Source organism: Dendropsophus ebraccatus, chromosome 4 (genome assembly GCF_027789765.1).
Source record: "Dendropsophus ebraccatus isolate aDenEbr1 chromosome 4, aDenEbr1.pat, whole genome shotgun sequence".
In the NCBI taxonomy this organism is placed as follows: domain Eukaryota; kingdom Metazoa; phylum Chordata; class Amphibia; order Anura; family Hylidae; genus Dendropsophus; species Dendropsophus ebraccatus.
In genome coordinates this window covers 136,937,626-136,962,108 of record NC_091457.1, presented here as the reverse complement: position 1 = coordinate 136,962,108, position 24,483 = coordinate 136,937,626, and the positions used below count along the sequence as shown (strand labels likewise).

The window sequence follows — 24,483 nt, the reverse complement described above, 5'->3', positions numbered from 1 at the left end:
CATTTGGCTCCGCCCATAACTGAATATTCGTGTGAACAACATATCCTGGGGGCGGGGCTCGGGTTGAGCCGGATGTGACGTAGATGGTCGGCTGTGCGCTGGGTCTTTTCACACGTGGTGTCGCAGAGACCAGATCGAAGCCATGAAGCGTCCCAGTAAGTGAGGGGCCCGTGCGTGTAAGGGAGAGGGCACCGATCAGGAGTCCACTGATCCACCATAACCTTCCATCAGTCAGTCTATAGCAGTGACCCCCAGCCTGTGGGAGAACCATAAGTCCCATCATGTCCTGATAGCCATGCGGTTACTGTATCTGCCAGGACTATAACTCTCATCATCCCCTGGCTGTCACATAGAGCAGGTCTTCTCTATCTCTGGCTAGTCAGTAATTGGAGACTACAATCCCCATCATGCCAGGGCAGCTATTGGCCGCTACCATGACTGATGCGGTGGGAATAGTGTCCTGAAGTGGCCAATGAGGCTCTAGCTGTCCTGTCAGAGAGCGGAGAGACCCCCGCAGGGTTACAGGGAGCTGCAGGTATAGGAGCAGGACACCTTTCAAATCGATAGCAGTCTATGGTCATCCCCTGAAGCGAATACAAAGTGCTTCTGGATAGAAAAAACTGGCATCAGTGTTGGCAGACGGGCATTTTTTTCCTGATTTGAATAATGAAGTTGTTTTCAATGGGTTAAATGAGTTTTTTTTTTTTTTTTTACATTTGAATCAAAATGTCATGTTTTCACTTTAATTCCCATTTTTTTGCCAACTGTTGGATACATTTGGAGATTTCTAACCCCATTCCCATCAGGGCACTTCACTTACAGGTAAATTTCCTGTAAGAAAATTGGCCTAAAAAAGAAAAAAAAAATCCTGTGAATAAGAAACCAGCTTCACCCCCTTAAAGTGAGGGGTGTACAGAGCACCTGGAAGCGGCATAGGCTTGCATTATAATACACCTAAAACACCAAGCTGTGACGCTTCCGGCAATTTTGTGCACCACTCGTTTAAGAAGCGGCCTACAATCCTGCTGGGGTTCGGAAGGGTGTCCTGTTGTGTGATCAATTTGGTACCTAGTCTTTCTTGCCACTGAGATCCGGATAGATCTAAACTTTTGCCACGTCTTTATAACGTGTCTGGATGATTTCTGACGTGACGGGGACTGTTTAATTACTGCCCTACTTTTATCCTCAGAGCCACTAAATCAACACACAACTCACACTTATACCTAAAATTAGGAATAGGGTAAAAAAAAAAACTTTGAAGGAAGTTATGGAACATGAAGCTTACAAGAACACCTGCAAATGAACTGTCATAAGGCTGAAGACAATATTACCTGCCATGACTAAATTTCACCACTAGGTGTCACCAGAGTGCCATAAGGAAACGTGTACAGCTTTTTTTTTTTTTTTTTTTTTTTTTTTTTTTTTTTCCATCATCTCATACTAAGGGCCCTTTTACATGGAAAGATTATTGTGCGAAAAATCGTCATGAGTCAAACTTAGTTCATCGCATCTTTTCAGCTGACCATAAAATCATCGCTAATCGTTGGCCGATCTTTCGTTGTATGTACGCATCATTAGTTCTTTATTATGTTCATACCGAACGACTATCGTTCCACGTATTACGGTGAATGATTTTAGGTCGTGAGCAAAAGCGTCTGTCAGCAATCCTTTATCATTAATCAGAGAGAACGAAAAATCGCCTGGTCTGATAGTGCCCTAAGGCTAGGTTCACACTTTGGGAAGCTCCGCCACAAGTTTCATTTACTTTGAAAACCTGCAAGCAGTAATTTTTTTTTTTTTGTCCGCTTAAATGTTGCCAAATAAGCGAACCCCAGACAGAAACCTGATGGACCCCAACAAAGTCCATAGGATCTCTGGAGTTTTTCTTCTTGAACCGATTTTGGCCCCAAATGGACCATGCGACAAATGCTGTAAACCGCAGCGGAGGTGTGAATCTAGCCTAAGACCTAGAGCTTATTTGTTCCTCGATATGGACATTTGAGGGCTTGTATTTTTGTACTTTTTCCTGGCACCATTTTGGGGTTCTTATGACTTCTATATTTTATGGGTAGGGGGATGCGTTATAATAACATCAATACCAAATTTATATAGATCTTTTTGTAAGTTTTACTAGTTTGGCATAATGAAAACACTTTTTATTCAAAAAATTTGCTATATTCCATGAGACCTTATTTTTCTATGTCCACAACCTGTTATGCAATGAGATCCTACCTACATGTCCATTGGATGATGTGGTTCTTACGTTGGTAGCTTTCTGTTTTGTCAGGACAGAATGTCATTTTCTTTATTTTTCCCCCCAGAGCTAAAGAAGGCTAGTAAGCGCATGTCATGCAGCAAACGGTTTAAAATCCAGAAAAAGGTAGGTCTTGACAAGATACAATTCATTCATTGTTTTAGGATTTTAAAGTGTAACTTTCTTTTTTTTATTTTTTTTATCCCCAGTAATCAATAGTACAAGCGATTTTAAGAAACTCTGTAATAGGTTTTATTAGGCAAAAAGTCACTTTCTGTACTCAAAAAGCTGTTTCTCCCCCCCCCCCCCCCACACACAATTATGGGATGAGTGAGCAGGGATAGCGGAGAAGCAGCTGTACAGTTTGGAGACTGTCTGGCCACATAAAACGCTGGATTCGCAGGTCAGAAAGGTCAGCCATTCAGCGATTGTAGCGGAGTTCCGCCTCAGCCACTGAATGGCTAAGCTGCCTTCAGACGCCACATCTCAAGCAGCAGCTCAAACCTGGAAGCGGCAAGTGGACGGCAGCGTCTATATCCACCCCCTCCCCGCCATACAGTAAAGATACCCCTAGCCCGGAGTACCCCTTTAATGAGAGAAAATTGCAGTATGTAGTGTTTTGCAAGGCTGCCTTTTCTCCTCTCTTTGCTCACTCGCCCCCCTCAAACCCTCCCCTCTCCATAGAGCATAATTGACACAGAAATCCTGCTTCTTCTGAAATGAGGGGGGGGGGAGTAGGAAAGCAGCTTTTGTGAGCACAGAGGTTTTATTAAGCAAAAGGGTTTCTATTACAGAGTTTCTTAAAATCGCTTGGAACTACTGATACTAATTTATTTCTGAAAAGTGACATTTAAGGTGTTAAAAGGGGCTGTTTGGGAATATACCATAAGTCAGTCTCATAGCATATTGTAATGGGGAAAATAGAATCTATTAAAATCGCCTTAAGCCGCTGTCACACAGCTGTATATTGTCAGTATTGTGTTTGTAAGCCCAAAACCTACAGAGGATGTACAGAAGGAATTGCAGTGACTGGCAATGTCGCCCCTCAGCACTGGGGTCCTGGATTCAAATCCCACCCAAAATCTGCATGGAGATTGTATGTTCTCCTCATGTTTATGTGGGTTTCCTCCCACACAATAAAACATACAGCTATTTGGAAATAAAGGAGTTGGTATTTCTTTTAGACTGCTATCTGTATGTTAACTGCGATTCTTCTCTTCTAAGGTCAGAGAACACAAGAGGAAAGTCCGAAAAGAAGCAAAGAAAAAGGGTCTAAACAGGAAGCCGAAGAAGAGAGACATCAGTATTCCCAACGATGCCCCCTTCAAGGAGGATATTTTGCGGGAAGCTGAGCAAAGAAAACAAAGGGTTAGTATTTTTTATTTTATTTCCCTACTGTTACATTTAGATAGGAAATGTTCGCAACTGAAAATCTGTTTAGTTCACCCAAATGCCATTTGCTGTGGTGTACACCTGGATTTCTTCAAGCCTCATTCAGAAGGATGGGACAATCACAGAATATTCTGCAGCAAATCTGCCCTGTGTGAATATACTTCCATATGGATGGATTAGGCTGTGGATCACTATATAACTTGTACCCTCTTTTTGTTCAAGAGAGAGGAGTTAAAGCAACAACAAAAACTTGAAAGACAGAAGGAAGTTGCCAAGAAAAGACAACTAGAAAAAGAGAAAAAGGAGAAAAAAGAGAAACCTACGAAGCAAAAAGAGGAAGCAAAGGTAACTGCACATATAATAATATCTACCTAGAACACTTGGTGGTTCACTTAAATCTTAGCATGTGTTTGTAGGAAAGCTCTCATATCTTCTATCATTTGGTTTCTTTTACTTTAAGGAGAAAAAAAAAGTTGAAACTAAACCTAAGAAACCAGCTCCTAAGAACCCGACCAGTGCTCTGTGCAGAGAAGTCAACAAGGTATGGATATGAAGAAACACTGGGAATTGTTAAGCTGTGGACCTGGAAGTTCCATAGAGAGTGTCAGTGGATCGGGAGCTGTGTGAACAGCCATTGCAACACTCTAGGGACAAGGGACCTCACTACTTGTGATCAGTGGGGGTCCAAACGTTGGGCCTGCAGTTACGGGATAACTTTTAATCCCCTCTAAGCAGTTGGTCTTTCGTGATCCTTTGGTTACTAGTGCCATTTGTCCTGTTTACTTTTAACCCTTTTCCGAGAAAGGTCAAATTTTGCACTTCAGCCATTGGATCACAATTCCATAAGTGATCTCTGCCTGCTCCTCTGAGCTGCCGGCTTCTTTAAATCCCTTAGGGCACGAGCACGACTTGTATAGCACACCAAGTCTATACACAATTTTAATGCAGACATATATCTGTTTTGTCTACAGGTGATTGAGGCAGCTGACGTAATCTTAGAGGTTTTGGACGCCAGAGACCCTCTTGGCAGCCGATGCGTGCAGGCAGAACGGGCCGTGCTTCAGGCTCCCAATAAAAAACTCCTACTTGTGCTTAACAAAATAGGTAAATGTTCTATAAACCCCATGTTGTGGCCGCCTGTTGTCGACAGATGCCGAGAGATGAGGAAAATTCATGAGGTCTTATTTCATAGTGAAGACTTTCAGATCCAACTCTGATCTCGTATATCTGTCCAGCAAAAAACACTGTGATCCCATGTAAATGCTACCTGCCAATAAATGCAACTTTTTAATTTTTTTAAATTTTTTAGATTTAATACCAAAAGATAATATTGAAAAGTGGCTCCAGTTTCTTAGCAATGAACTTCCAACCATTGCCTTCAAGTGTTCAACACAAGTGCATGAAAGGAGTTTGGTGAGTATGTTCTAGAAGAGGCAGAGATCATACAATAATAAACACAGCAAGTCAGTGTCATCTATATTAGCAGCTTAAAGGGTTGTAACCATCTGGGACCACTGTAATACATCCACATCTCTAGATATAGGTGTGACCTCTGGGACCTGCATGTACCTTTAGATCAAGGGTTCCCTGGTCCCCTCTGTCAGCCAGAGGTGGGGGGAAGCTGGAAATGGCCTCATCTCCCCCATAGGCCCCATAGACTTGCATTGGGTGTCCATCTAGGTCATGTGGCATGGACTGTCTATCTAGGTCATGTGGCATGGACTGTGTGTGACCTTCTTCAGGCTTGTTCTCCTGATTGTTTGCACTCTACACACGCAGATTAAAACCTTTTGACAGTGCCCCTTTAAGCGGCAGCAGCATGCATGATCCCATTATTGTAGGTTATATTTGCTTACAGTAATATGCACTGTGTGATGAGCATCTGTTCTGACTCTTTGATGAGCACAAGATCCAACTCTGAAATCGGTGCGTGTTACCAAGAAAAGAACAGAAATCAATCATCTGAACAATTTTGCAATTGTCTAATAACCTATGTTTCCTTTTCTCGCGATGCTGAAGCCAAGTCCTGGCAGAAAGAGGGATCCTAACCGCATTGACATAAGTAAAGGGACTGTGTGCTATGGAGCAGATTCACTACTAAGAGTTCTTCACAGTTTGTGCCCCTCATCTGACGCTATTAAAGTCGGCCTGATAGGTAAGAGTTCCTGGTTAAACTGTATAATGGGTATGTTCACCCATAGGCCTTCGGGTTTGTGCTTCAGATGTGTATTTTGCTGTGCCATCGTCAAGAATTAGGAGGATACTAAAAAAAATATATATTTTTTTCCTCACTGCATTACAGATTGAAATCTTTGTGCAAACTTTATTTCTTGTCATCTGGATTTCTGACACACTCATATACACTTGTTAGGTATAATGTTACTGGATTTGGTCTGGATTTTGGCATAGATTTTAATGTGTTCTTACCTCCCCCGTTGGAGGCCGTGTACCGCCACTTTGGTGCCCAGCTGCTTCTTTGTCTGAGCGGGGATCCGTGACGTGTGCGGTCCGCTTAGCCAGTCAGTGGCCGTAACAGGGTCCTGCCTCGGCCACTGACTGGCTGAGCGGACAGCACACGTCACAACCTGCGTCCAGCTCAGACCAGGAAGCAACTGGGAACTGGAGTTGGTGGTACACGGCCACCAACGGGGAGGTAAGAGCATGTTATTACTTTTATCCTCCCCCTCCCAGCACATAAAAAAAAAATAAATCAATTTGCCCAGACTACTTCTTTAACTTTATAACTTGTTATTCTGCCAGACAGATGTCGAACATACCGGTCTACATTTTTGCGTCTTATACAAAGTACCCTGAACACGTGAATGGTGGAGATATGAGGAGAACACTTAACAGTCTGATGCTTCTGATGACTGTCAGATCCAACTCTGATCTCCGTTATCACATCCTCTAGGACAAGGGTAGTAAACCCTGGCTCTCCAGCTGTTGCAAAACTATAACTCCCATCATGCATGGACAGCCAAAGCTTTAGCTATGGCCAGTCGAGGCATGATAGGAGTTGTAGTTTTGCAACAGCTGGAGAGCCAAGGTTCCCTACCGCTGCTCTAGTATTTGCTTAGGTTTTATTTTGCCTATGCAAATCTTATTTTTTTTTTTCTTTTTTCCCCTTCCTTTAGGATTTTCAAATGCAGGGAAAAGCAGTTTAATAAACACACTAAAACAATACAAAGTCTGCAATGTATCAGCCTTAAGAGGAACAACCAGGTAAGAAGCCTGTGTCATTATATTAGAGGAGTATTCTACGGCCGCTGACATGCTGGTGATGGTAGTCCGTTGCATGATGAGTTACTGGAGCTGACATTCTCATGGAGCGTCCGTTCAATCCAACTCTGATTCTTATGTTTAGTCTGTGCTATTTCTGGTTTACGCTCTTAAATACTGGTGCGACACTCTCATTGTGTCTATAGGATAAAACAAGACGTGAAGATTGATGAGCAAATCAAGATAATAGACAGTCCCGGCCTAGTCGTGTCTCCTGATAACCCACCTGCGACCGTCATCATGAGAAGTACGTCTCCAATTGATGAAAAGAATCTTGTGGACAGTTCCAGTAAGATTTTAGAGCACTGTGATAAACAGCAGGTAGGTGGTCAACCTTTTCGGGTTAGTTCTCTGAAACCTGTTTGTCGTTTTTATATTTTCTCTCCCCAGCTTTCTGCCTTTTCTGTCTCTACAAACTTATATTGGAGCTTGTCTCCTGCAGTAAGCTGGGGAGTGAAGCACCCAGCTATGCTCTTCTCTCTAACAAAACCGATCTGACGTGTCTCTGCAACATTTCGAGAGTTTTTTGTCTCTAATGACCAGGGCGCTTTTAAGAGACTCTCTATCTACCAACCTACCCCACCAAACCGCTGGTTAGAGCAAAAAAAATCTTTTTAACTTGCGGCACTCTGTCATACTTTCTTGGCCTAGAGTGTCTGTGCCCCAGGTCTGCGATGCTTCTCCTTTCTTCCTTCTTCATCATGCCTAGGAATACCCCCAGGCAGGATTTCTATTCATCAACTGTCTAAACAGTGCACACAGGCCATAGCGACACAGGTGCACTGTTTAAATGAGCAATGAATAGACTTCCTGCCTGGGGGCGTTCCTAATGATGAGGAGGGTGGGGAAGAAAGAGGCGGCACAGACATTCTAGGCCATGCCCGTATGACACAGTGCTGCAAGTTTAAAAGATTGTTCTTGGGGGCGTGGCCTGACTATGGAGGAGTGAGCACGCATCTTCTGTGGGCTCCCACCTCAGAGCACCAGACAGCTTATTAAGCACCCCAAGATTACCGAGCTTCACCCCAAATGGTCGGTGGCCGTAGGAGGACCAAGGCAGGCACACTTATACCTAAGCCCCGGCCCGCCCGGGGTAGCCTGGACCGGTTCTTTTCTCCCGCCGGTCGCGGCCTACCTGCAAGGCCTGAAGCCTCCACACTCCCCGGCTCTAGAGTAACGAGAGCGGCCGCCGCCGCAGCAGCAGCAGCCGCGGATCCGTCCGTGCCGGAACTGCAGTACACCCCCGCCGGTGTGAGGTGCCCCCCCGGTGACGGCGGACATAGCGGTGAGAGCCCCGGCCCCGACAGCCCCCGCTCTGGCCCCCCCGAGCCCCGGCAACAGACAGACACAGGGCACAGCCAGGCTCACCTCCCGGCCCTCAGACGCGGCTTCCACAGCTCACCGGAGCCGACCGCTCGTCACTGCTGACACAGTGCCTCCTGGCCCCCACCTCGGAGAAGCGGTGCTCAGCTGCCTCCCCCGCACGGGTGCGCTGCTGACGGGCTCCTGTCTCAGGGACGTGACAGAGGCAGTGTCTCCTGGTCCCTACATTGTGGCTGCTGCACTCCTGGAGCCTCATTCTCTCCCAGCAGTGATTCCTGGTCCCAGCCTTAGTGCAGTGGTGTCCCCTTGTTCTGGACAGAGGACAGCAGAGGTGGCCATAAACCCTGCTTCCTATAGGGACATAGACTGTGCCTCCACATCAGGTCCTATCCTGGCAGCCACCATGTCTTCCCTGTCCCCTGCTGCACTTCCCTTCGCCTCCACTAGAGGCAGCGAGCCGCACCATCCTAGCTCTGCTGCATCAGTTAACCCCGTACAGGATGGCACAGAGTGGGATTGGAAAGAATATATGAAAATGCTGCCCACACGCTCGGACATGGAAAAATTTGTGGAACGCCTGGAAACCTCTTATAAGCAAGAGCTTACTTCTCTCAAGTCTGACGTGCATGCCTTGGAGGCAAAAGTTTCGGATATTGCTGCTGACCAGGTTTCCTTGACCACCACAGTGGATGATGTCCAGGCTACCCTTGCTATTCAGGAGAGGCAAATACGTCATCTTTATAGGCTTCATGAGGACGTGGAGAACCGCGGTAGGCGGAATAACATTCGCATTAGAGGACTTCCTGAAGCAACTGGAGCCGCTGATCTTGTCCCGTCCCTACAGGACTTGTTCGCATCTATCCTTAAGCGGCCGCCGGGGGCAGAGTTTGAGATTGACAGAGCTCACCGCACTCTGGGTCCTGTTTCTACTAATGTCAATCGCCCACGAGATGTCATTTGCAGGCTCCATCACTACAGAGTGAAAGAGGAAATTATGAGAGCGGTGCGCAACATGGACTTCGTGGATTTTGATGGGGCCCAATTGATTTTTCTTCAGGATCTCTCCAGAGCTACTCTAACACAAAGACGGGCCCTAAAACCCCTGCTGGAACTGCTAAGAGAGCGTGAAATTCAATACTCTTGGGGGTTTCCTTTCCAGCTGGTTGTCCGTAGAGGCGGGAGAAGATTTGAGTTACACACGCCTGAGGATTTGCCTGCCTTCTTGGTTGCACTGGATCTGCCGCAGATGACTCTGCCGGATTGGGATCCGGTCCCGCCGATAACACTGAACAGGTCATCTCGCCCTGTTGACTTGGCGGCTTCCGGGGACTGAGGACGCTTTGGAGGATAGTGGCCATGGCGTCTGGTTCTTTTGCGGTGCCTCACTGACGCGGGTTGTATCTTTTCCTGTTTCCTAATAATGCGTCAGACTTACTGCTTATTTGGTTATAATAACATGGCTGTATAGTTATGCCGGTTTCTATGTGTGCGGGTTCTGGGGGTGGGGGGTTGGGGCTCTTGGGGAGCTTGCTCAGGTATTTGTTTGTGGGGTGTTTCTTCATCTAGCATATCACATATAGTTGTTGAGTGCATTTATGGTATATACTTAGTTTACATTCTGGTGTTCTGTTACGGGCTTACAGACCTTCATCTGTCAGTCCGTCCCTCTCTAAACTAGACGCTTGACGCGTTGCTGTACCCAGTTGGGTCTGTCCTGGTAGTGTAGAACTACCTGGAATCGGAGGTTGTCTCTCTTGATAACCCCCTTTTTCTGGCTGCTGGTTCGGTCTTGCTCTTTTTTCCTAGACATATTCTCTTTGTCATCTTTTTCTTTTCTTCTTTTCTCTGCTCCCTCATATTCTTTTTCTACCTTTCTTCTTCTTTTCCCCCTCTGGGGCGGGGGGTGGTGGGGACATGGCGGGGGCGGACGTCAGACTTGCTTCCATTAATGTTAGGGGATTGAATGTCCCGCAGAAACGGTCTCAGATCCTCTACTCCATGCACAGACAGAAGGTACACATTCTGCTACTACAGGAGACCCACTTTCAGACTGCCCATGCTCCTCAGATGCGGCTCAATTACTACAATGTGTGGACACATGGTACTAATTCTGACGCCAAATCTAAAGGAGTCTCCATAGCACTGCACAAAACCTTGTCACATAAATTGCTTGATTCTCTGACGTGTCCTAAGGGGAGATATGCTTTCATTAAGATAGAGATCCAAGCACGGATTTATACTGTTGGAAATATTTACCTCCCTAATTCCCGTCAGGGCAGTACCCTGAGGGCTATTCTCCGAACGGCCTCTACATTTATAGAGGGCGTGTTGATTTTGGGAGGGGATTTCAACTTGGTGATGGACCCTTCCTTGGACACCTCCTCCGGCAAAACAGCGGTGCCACGCTCTGATTATGCGATTGCACGATCGGTCCTCGGTCTCCATAGCTTGGTGGATGTCTGGCGCATCCTTCATCCTAAGGATAAGGACTTCACACATTATTCAGATGCTCACCGTACTTATGGCAGACTGGATATGTTTTTTGTCGCTCAGTATGCCTTAACGTTTAACCCCACGGCTTCAATAGGCACTGCCTTGTGGTCCGATCATTCTCCCATATTTTTGTCATTGTCTTTGCCGGGGATCGTGCCTAGGGAATGGTCGTGGAGATTGAATGAATCGCTCCTCCGGGATGTGGTGTGTAGAGCGGCTGTTACTCAGACCATAACTGATTTCATTCATGATCACGCTGATGATGACACTGCCCTACCAATGCAATGGGAGGCCCTGAAGTGTGTTGTCAGGGGAACCTTGATTCAGCAGGGGGCTCGGATCAAAAAGGACAAAGGTGCTAAAATTGTTAAACTGGCTGGCAAAGTAGAGGCTTTATCTAGGGCACATAAACAAAATGCTACCGATGAAGCACTGACGGCATTGACGCTTGCTAGGGAACAATTGAAGGACCTCCTCAACAAGTCTTCCTCCTCTCAGCGGGAGCGCTATCGCAGCTTTCTTTACGAACATGCCAATAAGAGTGGTAAGACGCTGGCTAGACTGATTCACCCAAGGACACAGGTCACACACATTCCTAGCCTCCTTGACCACACTGGTACTGCCATACACAATCCCAGAGAGATATCTGATCTCTTTCGCTCCTATTTCTCATCTCTGTATAACATTAAAGGGCGCTACTCAGAGATGCCGGCAAAGGACTTGGAGGCTAGGATATCTGCATACCTGTCAGACACGAAGCTGCCTAGTATGTCTGCAGAGGTGGTCGAAGACTTGGAATCTCCTTTCTCTGAAAGTGAGCTCAGAGGAGCCATCACTGATGCGAAGGGTGGAAAAAGTCCGGGACCGGACGGCTTCACCGTTTGCTTCTTCAAAACATTTCGAGATCTGTTACTGCCACTTATGACTAGGTGCTTTAATAGTATTTCAGCAGCATGCCCATTCCCCCGCCAGTCATTGGAGGCACATGTGGTGGTTCTGCCCAAGCCGGGCCAGGATCCTAAATATTGTAAAAATTACCGTCCCATTTCACTCATTAACTGTGATCTCAAACTTTACTCCAAGATGCTGGCCAATCGTTTAAGTCTTTACATCCCCCGCCTCATCCATGCCGACCAGGTGGGATTTGTTCCGGGCAGGGAGGCAAGGGACAATACGCTAAGGACTCTCACTTTGATGTCTTGGGCCCGCCGTACGGGGTCCCCTTTGTGCCTACTTTCCATCGATGCAGAGAAGGCTTTTGATAGGGTACATTGGGGATTCCTGCGGCTGGTCCTGCGGGGAGTGGGACTCGGCCCGCTTTTAGTGGACAGAATCATGGCGTTGTACTCTGCTCCCTCGGCTCGAGTGCGGGCTAATGGTTTATTATCTAGCTCGTTTGAGATTCACAACGGTACACGTCAAGGTTGTCCCTTGTCTCCCATGCTTTACATTCTATCAATGGAACATTTGGCAGTAGCCCTCAGGCATAATCCTACGATCCGGGGTGTTGTGATTGGGCAGGACCACCACAAGCTTGCATTGTATGCGGACGATCTCCTGCTCTATATTTCATCCCCTACTACGTCTCTCCCCTCTATTCTGCAGGAGTTCCAGAAATTTGGTGACCTCAGTAATTTTAAGGTGAACTTGACTAAAACTGAGGGGCTTAATATCTCCATCCCCCAAGCTGTGTTTGATACGGTTAGAGCTTCTTTCCCTTTTCAGTGGCACACAGATTTTATTGTTTACTTGGGAATTAAGCTCCCGCCGGCCCTGAGTTCCCTTTTTGATCTGAACTATACGCCCATGCTGAGCAGGGTCCTCTCAGATATGACATCCTACTTCCTGAAGCCGACCTCGTGGTTTGGAAGGATGGCCATTGTGAAGATGGATATTCTTCCCAAGCTACTGTATGTTTTCCAAACTGTTCCTATCGTGGTCCCGGTGGCCTTCTTCAGGACTCTGCGCAGGGCTATTTCCAAATTTATCTGGGGAAACAACAAACCCAGGATTGCATACTCCACTCTTACTCAATCCCGGTTTACGGGTGGCATGGGTTTGCCTGATCTACGTCTCTATCATGAGGCAGCTGTCTTGCGCGGAGTCCTGGATTGGGTACATTACAGGGGCTCCAAGAGGTGGGTGGACTTGGACTTCTCGATCTGCCCGATTGCGCCCTCTCTCTTGCCCTGGATCACTTTGGGGGACCGTCGGTCCCTGGCAGGCCTGTCATTTTTTGCTCCGCATGTGTTGTGCATTTGGGATAAGTGGGTAACAAAACACAGATTGTCAGTGGTTCCGGGACCGCTCTCCCCGATACTACAAAACCCTTCATTCCAGCCGGGCCTGCAGACGCATAGATTCCTTTTGTGGGAAAGGTCCGCTTGCCCTAGAATTCGAGACTGTATGACTGGTGGAGCTATCTCCTCTCTGGTGACCCTTCAGGCTCAGTCTCCGGAGCGTCTGCTGTCCTGGCTGGAATATGGGCAGTTAGCCTCATTCGTACAGGCTCTTTTTCCCAGGGGTTCATACACCCCCACACTCACGGATTTTGACAACTTGGCTAATTCCGCCTCTCCTATCCTGCATTGCATATCCGTGCTGTATCAGATTTTGGTTACTATGGCTAATCCTGACAGAGCTCCTTTCTTTGATAAATGGGAACGCGACTTGGGTGTTCCTTGGGACGGTCAGTCTCTCCAGAAAACCTGTGAGCTTACTCATGGCATGTCCATGGCTGCTAAAGCTAAGGAGAAGAATTACAAAATCCTTTCACGGTGGTATTACTGCCCGGTCTCCTTGCACCTTATGTTCCCTGAGGTGTCCGACAGGTGCTGGCGCTGTCTTACTGAGACCGGTGACATGCTGCATATATGGTGGGCCTGCCCGGGTATCCGAGATTTTTGGGACAAGATCATTGTTATCTATAATGCTTATTCTGGAAAGACTGTCGTCAACTCCCCACAACTGACCCTGCTCTCGCAGATCCCAGGTTCTCTCGCTACAGTTAAAGGAATTTTGAGACATTTTCTAACTGCAGCTAGAATGGTCATCCCCCGACATTGGAAAACACCCGTCATACCCTCGATAGCAGAATGGCTGAGTGAGCTACGGGAATTGGGTAGAATGGAAGAGTTGATAGCAGAGGTTCATGAGCAGTCTGATAAATTTGACAAGGTGTGGTTTCCATGGCGTTTGTTCATGGACTCTGAGGCCTTCCCTGCTCTTGTGCGTTGATGGTGGGAATCTCCGGCTATAATAGTTCTCTACTGGTGGTTACGCAGGGTTCTGGCGGCTGTCCTCCGTCTGTCCCCTCGCCTCTTTCCTGATCTTTTCTTTCTCTCTCTTTTTCTGCCTCCTCTTTTTTCTTCCTAAATTTTGCATCACTTTTATTGAAAGTATTATTTGGTTGCAGCGGCGCTACCGCGTTGGTGGTGCTTATGTTTAGAAATGTTAACATTTGGTTGATCTTTCTCTTACTCTTTTATATATATGTAAAATGAATGACACCATGCGACTTGCAGGTCGCCCTATACCAATGTTTGCTGGTTTTGTATTTACTGTATGCTGTGTGGTTGTCAATAAAATCAGATTACACATAAAAGATTGTTCTTTTGCTCTAACAAGGCATCGGGCACATTTTTAAAAACACGACCGGATTATAGTACTATTGTACTATAGTGGTGGGTTGATGGATACAGAGTCGCTTTAAAGGAGAAGTCCGGCCAAAATTATTTTTTTATGTTATTACTTATGGAAAGTTATACAATTTTCTAATTAATTATTAATTATTAATTATGGGAAATGCTCATATACTGCTATTTCCCTTAATTTATTGTATCAGGAAGTGTTAGAATTCTCTCAGAACTAGTGACGTCACGACGAAGGGTGTAATTCCCATGGAGTGTCCAGCAGGGGGCGCTCTCTATATAGAAGTCAATGAGTACCATTGACTTCTATATATAGTGCGCCCCTGCTGGACACTCCATAGGAATTAGTGTATGTAATGTAATGTAATGCACTGTACTTTTGTGACTTCATGAATACATTTATGGAATACTTTGGGGAGCAAGTGTCCTTGCTCCCCAAAGTATCCCATAAATGTATTCAATGAATACATTTGCTGGGCACCGAGCAGGGAGGGAGAGAGGTGCCATCTACCTCCCCCCCCCTCCCTGCTCGGTGCTGGGAACATATACAAAGTACTACTCCCCCATTATCTGCAGATAATGGGGGAGTAGTACCTTTTGCTATCCCTATCACCGCCCACGCCGCCGCCACCGCACTGCTTTTCATGCCCCCCCGCCGCTCCCCCTCCTCCTCCCGGCTTCAAACTTACTATCGCGCCGCTGATTCCCCGCCGCCCGCGCCGCTCCTCACTATCCGGCCGGCCGCTGACAGAAACTCCCACCCGCCCGCTTGTTCGCACGCCCCGTTCCTCACACTATCTAGCCGCCGCTCTCTGCTCTTGCATGCCGGCCGCGTCAGCCCGCCCCCACCCCGGCCGGGGACACCAGGAAGCGCCGGCCGGGGTGGGGGCAGGCATGCAAGAGCAGAGAGCGGCGGACAGATAGCGTGAGGAACGGGGCGGGCGTGCGGGAGTCAGCGGCGCAAATAGTAAGTTTGAAGCCGGAAGGAGGAGGGGTAGCGGCGGGGGGTATGAAAAGCAGCTTGCGGTGAGCGGTGGTGGCGGCGGCGCGGGCACTTGCTCCCCAAAGTATTCCATAAATGTATTCATGAAGTCACAAAAGTACAGTGCATAACATTACATTACATACACTGTAATTCCTATGGAGTGTCCAGCAGGGGCGCACTATATATATAGAAGTCAATGGTACTCATTGACTTCTATATAGAGAGCGCCCCCTGCTGGACACTCCGTAGGAATTACACCCTTCGTCGTGACGTCACTGGTTCTGAGAGAATTCTAACACTTCTTGATACACTAAATTAAGGGAAATGGCAGTATATGAGCATTTCCCATAATTAATGTACATTAGAAAATTGTATAACTTTCCATAAGTAATAACATATAAAAAACATTTTTGGCCGGACTTCTCCTTTAACAAGCAAACAGAGACATCCATATTTCCTAATAGAATGACTTGCTGTTTCCCAATTCTTTTGGCTTACTTTCTTTGTTTTTGCAGGTTATGTTGCGCTACAATATTCCAGACTACAGAAATCCTCTAGAATTCCTAGATCATTTTGCTAATAAAAGAGGACTATTAAAGAAAAAAGGGGTGGCTAACATGGAGGCAGCAGCAAGAGGCTTCCTGAATGATATGATGGGGTGAGATGAAAATAAGGTATTACTCATCCAGAGAAATGCCAGTGGGGGGTGCACCGCCTGACCATAAAATACTTGTGTTTCCACAGAGCCAAACTTTGCTATTACACTGAGCCACCTTCATCGTTCAACTCTCACATTGATGGAAAGCAAACATCTGCAATGAAGAAAGGTGTAAACTGTAAAATCATTGAGGAGGAAAACAAAAAAAATATCAAAGGTGTGTATGTGTAAAAAATATATATATATTTGTTTATGTGTGTATATAGATATATATAGATATATATAGATATATATAGATATATATATATATATATATATATATATATATATATATTATATATAGAGAGAGAGAGAGAGAGAGATATAGATATATAGAGATATAGATATAGATATAGATATATATATATATATCTCTATCTATCTATTTATATTGATATACACATGTGTACACACAAACACACAGTGGTACCTCGGTTCTCAAGCTTAATTGGTTCCGGAAGGCAGTTTGAGAACCGAGCAGTGTTTTCCCATAGGAAATAATGTAAATGTGTATAACTGGTTCCAGCACCCAATAATTACCTAGATTACTTATCTATTACATTGAAAAGTGCCCAGTTTAATCACTACGGCACAGAACAGCACTATGTACTGTACAGTACATTATACACAAGAAACATTCAACAAAACCAGCAATTATAGTACAGTAGTCACTAACTCCTCACTCATCCTTTACTGTAGGGTCCCCCCCATCCCAGTACTGTAACGGATGGGAGATGGTGGTGCACTGATTGTATTACTACTGTACTGTATATGCTGTATATGCACTCCAGCAGTCTTATACGTTACAGGATGGGAGATGGTGGTGCACTGACTGTATTACTACTGTGCTGTATATGCACTCCAGCAGTATTATACAGTATAGGATGGGAGATGGTGGTGCACTGACTGTACTACTACTGTGCTGTATATGCACTCCAGCAGTCTTAGTACTGTACAGGGTGGGAGATGGTGGTGCACTGACTGTATTACTACTGTACTGTATATGCACTCCAGCAGTTTTGTACTGTATGTGAAGCCTCACCAGTACTAAACTTACCACGTGCAACCCATCATCCACGCTCGCAAAAACATTCAGATACCGAGTACTTCAAGATTGGGTGCGTGAAGTGTGTGAGAACCAAAGCAAACCTTCCCTAAAAATACAGTTTGATTTCCAAGCAGTTTGAGAACCAAGGTACCACTGTATATGATAGGTGTGTGTATATATATATATATATATATATATATATATATATATATATATATATATATATATATATATATATATATATATATATCTACCTACCTATATTACTATTGGTAATTTATTGTGGTGACCTATATTGTGGTAACCCCTCCCCCCCTCCCTATAGGTATTAGAAACCCAACTCCTGCCAGCAGTATTCTTTATCACTACTCCCACATAACCAATGGAATCCTTGATGAGAATGAAATTCAAGAGCAGAACCAAGAGCCCACTGACCTGGAGGAGGAGGAGATGGAAGAGGATAACAAAATCAGTGAAGATGAAGAGGCACGTAAAAAAATTACCAATCCTTATTAGAATTAAATGGGTCCTGTCAGCATATGAGCCCCATATAGAGGACAGGGACAGCTGAAAGAAAGTAATGTCCGGGGCACTACTATTGCAAGCGTCCAGTTGGCAGAGCCTTCATGTTACCAATGCTTTACAGAAGAAAAAAAAACCACTTTCATGTGTCATAGCAACATGTCAGGAGTTTTCATTGGTGGGTAGTGGCCCTTGTGCTGAACCCCCCACCCATCACCCCATCAGTCTATAAGATAAATGGATAGCAGTACTCTGCTGCGCTGGGCCCCTCCATACCTGCTTGTAGACTTGAATTCGCAAAAAGTCAGTAGACTCTCTTTGAATCCATACACCATTCATGTAACTGGCAGAGCTGAGTGTTGACAAGCAAGAAAGTAAGAGGTTTATTTTAGAGATAATGGGGTCTGTTTCATCCCCATCCTTTGTATAGCAAAGTCAATGGTTTTGAGGGCTCAGAACTGCTGGCAGACTCTTTAAGAACTCCTAGAACATGGCAGAAGGGTCTAACTACTTAGGATTAGTAGAGTGAGCTTGTTCCTCTACCAGGCGGCATCACACATCGATAAGGTATCTCAGCAGGGTCACCTGATATTTAGAATTTTTTTTTCCCACCAGCAACTCATCAACCTCTACAGTATAAGTGATTGATGTCTGATTTCCCCCTGAGAGGACTCCTGCAGATCAAGAGAATTGTCTGTCAGGTCCATAGAGTTGAATAGTGCACAGTGTGCCTGTCTAACTGCTATTCCGTTGGAATGTGGTACATAGGACTAATAGTCCCATTGGTGGAGGTCACCCAGCAATCTGACATTCCTAACCTGTCCTGGAAATATGGGAGGAGGAATGATAGTGGGAGAACCCCTTTAATATTTCCACTACCACTGACCACAGCATATTGTACCCATTACATGTATAGGAATGAGGCAGCCAATATATTCTGGAGGGGTTAGGGGTGCACAGCAGCAGGGTGCATGGTGCTTTTTACAGAAAGAATGGTTTTGCAGAGTTTGGTTTAATAGGAGAAAGAAACCCGTTAAGCGAAATGTAACATTTTCTTATTGCTTCACAGATTGAGATGCCAGAGGAAGAGGGAGAACAGTCAGGTATGTACTAAACCATGGTCTGTAACTCTGCTGTAATGTTTCCATAGGGCCAGGGGTGGTGAGAATGAAGGCTTTTCTTTCCTTCATCCACAGCCCCATTTTCGCCAAGTCTTCATTTTAATTAATATGCAGATTTGGTGGTTTGTTACACTGGGGGTCGGGGCTACCACCCTCAGCTCACTGGCTTTCCCCGCTCATGAATATTGAGGCAGCTCTTTGCAGTGATGTCCTCATGAATATATGAGATGGTGTTGGAATTGGTGCGCTGAGGGCTTTAGTCCTTTTAAATCTTTGAGGGTATCATAGGATTGAAAACTGAGCTTGGACTTATAGTTCATATTCAGTGTTTGCATTACAATGCCCATAAACTGATGACTGGCACTTTCCCTATACTAATGTATATAAGGTTGCCAGCCAGCATTTAAGGTGATCATACAGTGTTTCCATATTTATAGAAAGTAGTAGGAGGTTAACCTTGTAACCCCTATACCTCAAAGGGAGAGGTAGAGATGTAGAAATGTCAAGGTCCTCTAGGTAGATAGCAGCTTCTCCATTACATTTCTAATTGCTATGAATTGATATACATGCAAAGGAAGAGTGTGTCAAGGTCATCAAGTAAGACGATCGAATATATTGAATATGAGTACTGTAAATATATGTAATCATAGAAACAAAGATAAAATCACATGACAAACATCACATAGATGGAGTATACAAATAGTCGGTGTACATCAGAAATAAGATATGGTTGAGGATCTCTAAAAAGAAAAATGCATGGAAAAGACAAACCATGAAAGTAGGTATTTAAAAAAAATCAATGGGGGAGGTCTATCATACATGGTGTAAAGTGAAACTGGCTCAGTTGCCCCTAGCAACCAATCAGATTCCACCTTTCATTTTCCAAAGCGTCTGTGTGGAATGAAAAGTAGAATCTGATTGGTTGCTAGGGGCAACTGAGCCAGTTTCACTTTACACTATGTTTGATAAATCTCACCCTATGTGCATAAAGTCTATTAGACTAGAGAGTGGCTGTGGATCTATAATATGAACTCAAAGAAACAGGGGCCGACATTGCCTCATTTACCTAGTCCTTGTTGTTTAGTAACTTTTACATGTTAATATGAAACTGAATTTTCATAGATCAGTGCAGGTAAAATCCACTGGATTTTGGTGGCAGCCAAGTAGATGATTTTATGGATCTCATCTACATGATGGTTCATATTAAGTCATAGATTTAGAGGGAAATCTGTAGCAAAATCTCCTCCTGCCATACAGGGGCACTCCAGCTAAAATCTTTAATTTTTTTAAATCAGTTGATTTGAAAGAAAAATAGATTTGAGATTTTTAAATAGAAGCAAATTAGAAGTCTTCCCATACTTATCAGCTGCCGTATGTCCTGCAGAATTTTTTTTTTCTTTGCAGTCTGGCACAGTGTTCTCTGCTGCCACATCTGTCCATGTCAGGAACTCTCCAGAGCAGCAGCAAATTCCCATAGAAAACCCTCTCCTGTCCATGTCAGGAACTGTCCAGAGCAGATGTATCAGCAGAGAGCACTGTGTCAGACTGGAAAGAATATACCACTTCTGGAAGGATATAAAGCAGTTGATTTGAAAGAAAAAGATTGCTTGTTATGTATATACCACTCGTGTGTGTGTGTGTGCGTGTGTGCGTGCGCTTTGTTGATAAAGCCGCTTCCATATTTGATTTTTATTAAAAAAAAAAATTTTTTATTCCTTTTAGAGTCAAAACAGGAAACGGTGAAGTCCATCAGCTTTGATAAACCAGCCGAAGCAGCGAATGATGATTACGACTTTAATGCCGATTTTAACTAAATGTCGGACGTTTTAAAGTTTGTCAAAAGACTTGGATGTCAGTGGTCGCTGTATATCCAATGGCATTTTGTGATGTGGATTCTGTGAATCTCTTGTCATTATGTAGTGTGATATGTGGAGGATACGGCTCCAAGTAATAAATATTCTGTATCCCAGCTGAGTGTGTTCTTGAATAAAATAGGGCACAGGCTTCTCCCAGAAATGGGGACAGTGTGGATTTTGTAATTTGTAAAGTAATTTATTTAATTCTATTTATTTTTAAAGCAAATGTACCAATTTGCTTAGTGATTTTTCTTTTTTTACATTATCGAGATCCTGGTGGTGTGGTCCATTTTTCAAAACTCCAGTCTACGCACTGGAGGTGGGCCCAGCACCCCCAGTGTAATGATATCCGCTCCCCTATGACTCCTTTCCATCAGAATCAAGTCTGACCGGATCACCGAAGCGAGGGGATATCATTACACTGTGGGGGCTGGGCCCGCCTCCGGTGCATAGAACGTCCAAAGTGTACATGAAGAAACCGGCGACGATCACAGGAACCAGGCAAAGTTTTAAAAATGGGACCAATTAGTACAATATACAAGATATCCATACTACAATGTACAATAATCGACCAATTCTTCATTGTGGAGTCTTCATTACATTACTTAGGCATCACATCGGGGCAGGGAGAGAGGGAAGGGAAGTAGCTGCAGGAACGTGGGCTACAGCCGTGTCACAAGCATTCCCAGATTCATCTGGCCACTAGCAGTTACATATATGTAGGGGCCTCCAAAACAGAACGAGGTTGTGCACAGTGTTTATAAGAGCAACAGAAACAGCACTGTCTTAGGGCCAGTTCACACAGAGTAAAACACAGAATTCTGCGACAGAATCCCACCAAACTCAGAGTATTAAAGACTGTCTATGGGAGGGCTCACGTGCCCCCTCTCCCCGCTCCAGAGAGGAGATGCACGCGAGTTCTCCCATAGTCTGTATTACACTGAGTTTGGTGGCAGTCCGCAGCGGAGAGTTCCGTTGTTGAATTCCACCAGTTTTACTCTGAACTGGTCCTTTGGCAGGAATGAGTTGATGCAATAAGAAGCTCCAGCAGTAAGGCTTCGTTCCCACTGAGCAAAACTAGCGGAATGCCATTACCCTCCCTCTCATAATGGGAGTCTATGGGAGGGGCGCACTCCTGCTTTGTCCGCGCTGAAGAATGAACATGTACATTCTTCAGTGCGAACAGAGCAGGAGCGCACACCTCCCAGACTCCCATTATGAGAGGGAGGCTAACGGCATTCCGCTGCGGACAATTCCGCTAGTTTTGCTCAGTGGGAACGAAGCCAAAGGGCCCTATTCCACCGGACGATTATCGTTTGCATAATCGTTAACTATCTCAAACGACCGCTAGTGCGAAAGACCTGAAAACGTTCACTCATTTCCATGGAACGATAATCGTTACTTATGATCGTATTTGCGATCGTTTTTTTTTTGCTATTGCATTCGTATTTACTGTGAACGACCGAATGATGTCTTATTCAATGCGAACGTTTTGCGAACGAGCAACGATAAAAATAGGTCCAGGTCATATAAAGCGATCAACGATTTCTCGTTCGGTCGTTAATCGTTAACTGCATTTCAACCGTATGTTTATCGTTTAGATTTGAACGATTTTACGATAATCTGAACGATAATCGTCCGGTGGAATAGGGCCCTAAGTCCTGGTCTCCCTTACATCAAGCAAGGAGGAGGAGACACTGTGTTACTATAAACATTCTGTATGTTATAGCAATATGTGTAGCAGCAAGCGCTCCTGGGCTGAAGGAGTGAGCTGACAGTGACCAAGCTCCTAGAGCAGCGTTTCCCAACCAGGGTGCCGCGGGATCCCGGTGGGAAATGTGTACTGTCTTTTTAAGCATCCCGAGAAGCTGCGGTTGCGCAGCTTCTCGGGATGCACAGATCGCTTTCATGTTCTGCCCGCACAGTGAGCGGGCGGAACATTTAAAGCGAGCAGAATGTAGGAGCAGGACCTGTCAGCGACCTGCTCCTACATTCACTCCCATAGGCTGCCGGCACTTCATACCAGCAGCCTATGGGACGCCGGGACGTAACCTCTCTGGCAGGTGTGATGATGTGATGTCATCACGCCTGCCGGAAGTCCCGTCCCTGCGGCTCGCAAGATGGAAACAGAAGAGGAGGAGAGCTGCTCCCTGCAGCCATACAGCACGGATTAGGTGAGTAGGATGTTCGGTTTTTTTTTTAGGGGCACCTCTGGGGGCAATATTAGTTCATGGGGGCACCTCTGGGGGCATTATCAGTTCATAGGGGAACCTCTGGGGGCATTATTAGCTCATGGGGCACATCTGGGGGGCATTATTAGCTCATGGGGGCACAGCAGGGAATCCTACATACAGGGGGCATCCCACATTCCTACTCGCTTTACTGCACATAACACCAAACAGCGCAGTTACTTTGGGAGCCGACAGGAGGGAGAAAGGAAAGGAAGTTGCTAGAAATGTGCGGAGCCTAAATTGTTTGTCTCGCAGGTTCTGAAAAGATTAAACGTAGCTGGAAGGAATCATCATGGAGTACTGGACTGGATGGAGAGGAAAAGGGAAAGTGACTCAGATCAAAGAAGACGTCACCTGTGAGTGACTGTATGACAGTTTTCTTATTTTGTAGAACATTATTTAGTAGGGGTGTCCCGAGGAAATTTTTTTTCCCCAAGGTGTGCCCTGAGGTGAAAAAGGTTGGGAAGCACTGTCCTAGAGCATCACTTCTAGTTATCCACTTTGCCTCCTTTCTCAGGAAAAGTTTGTGTTTATCTGTTCCTGTTGCCCCAACGCCGATTCTTTCAATGCCAGCAAACGTCAGGGTTTTTGAGTCTTTATGTGCTCTGAGTCTGTGCCACCCCGTGCCTGTTTTTATAAACCTAAGGTGCTCCTGGAACTGTTAAAAACAAACAAAAACACAAAAGTCCAGATTGTGGATCCGATGTAGAATCTCTCGCGTGGGCACAGTAAGGGCCAGTTCACACTGAGTAAAGACGGCGTAAGTCCGCCGCGGAATCCCGCGGTGCTCAGTGTCCCGCTATAAGTAAATGAGAGGGCGCGTGCCCGTCCTCTTCCTCTCCGCTCAAAGAAGTAACACGTTACTTCTTCGAGTGGAGAGCAGCTGACGAGAGCACGCCCTCTCATTCACTTACAGCAGCACACTGAGCACGGCGGGATTACGCCATGTAAACTGGCCCTAATGGCATTTATCGATGTAGTCGCTTGTACAGCATATGGGTTGGTGGACTTCTACTCGGTGTGATCCCAGTTGTATCGTTTTTCTATTGCTGCATGTATTTGCAATAACTGCAGTATACGAAGTAAGGACACAAACACACAGGGCGGATCCGCAGCGGATTTTTCGCTGCAAATTTGTAGCAAAATCTGTGGATCTCTGGCCTGCTGCGAGTATGTAAGGGACATTCCGCTCAGCCAATCAGTGTGCTGCGGCAGGACAGCCCCCTAATTGGCTCAGCGGGACGTCCAGCCAGGAACCCTCAAAGCGAACAGGGAGCAGGTACAGTATGCTCCGTCCAGTGGGGGGTTAACGGGGTGGTCTCCTTACATACATGCAGTGGGATGTCTATCCCGCTGCTAGTATGTCTTCCCATACAGGCCAGGGATCTGCAGTGGAATACGCCCTGTGTCAGTTTGTACCCTAAAGGATTATTCAACTTGTCCCACCTGCCTGGTGCATGGCAGTGCAAGCTTCACCAACGAAGAATAGGATAAAAGCCGGCAATCCTGGGATACCTCGAAAAATTTGGTCTATATTGAAACTTCACATACAAAAATAACAAATAACAAAAGCAGGTGTGTTTCGGTCTCTCGACCAGGGCCGTTTCTGGCGGCGGGCAGGCCAGGCAACCG

At 45.6% G+C, this 24,483-nt stretch overlaps 1 protein-coding gene and 2 non-coding genes across 3 annotated transcripts; all 3 read left to right on the top strand.

Annotated features, from left to right (window-relative positions):
- The first annotated feature begins 76 nt into the window (after window positions 1–76).
- On the top strand, window positions 77–20,733 carry GNL3 (G protein nucleolar 3). Its single transcript, XM_069967132.1, has 15 exons — window positions 77–155; window positions 2,322–2,380; window positions 3,479–3,622; window positions 3,869–3,991; window positions 4,107–4,187; window positions 4,618–4,750; window positions 4,956–5,059; window positions 5,666–5,801; window positions 6,781–6,868; window positions 7,072–7,246; window positions 15,892–16,034; window positions 16,121–16,251; window positions 17,447–17,607; window positions 18,713–18,746; window positions 20,487–20,733. The coding sequence occupies exons 1-15, from the start codon at window positions 143–145 to the stop codon at window positions 20,576–20,578; spliced, it is 1,617 nt and encodes a 538-aa protein (XP_069823233.1). The 5' UTR covers window positions 77–142; the 3' UTR covers window positions 20,579–20,733.
- Window positions 4,802–4,875, top strand: LOC138790436 (small nucleolar RNA SNORD19). The gene has a single exon (XR_011363092.1). It is a non-coding gene; the product is annotated as a small nucleolar RNA SNORD19 (small nucleolar RNA).
- LOC138790435 (small nucleolar RNA SNORD19) lies at window positions 6,475–6,548 on the top strand. Its single transcript, XR_011363091.1, has one exon. It is a non-coding gene; the product is annotated as a small nucleolar RNA SNORD19 (small nucleolar RNA).
- Window positions 20,734–24,483: the final 3,750 nt, after the last annotated feature.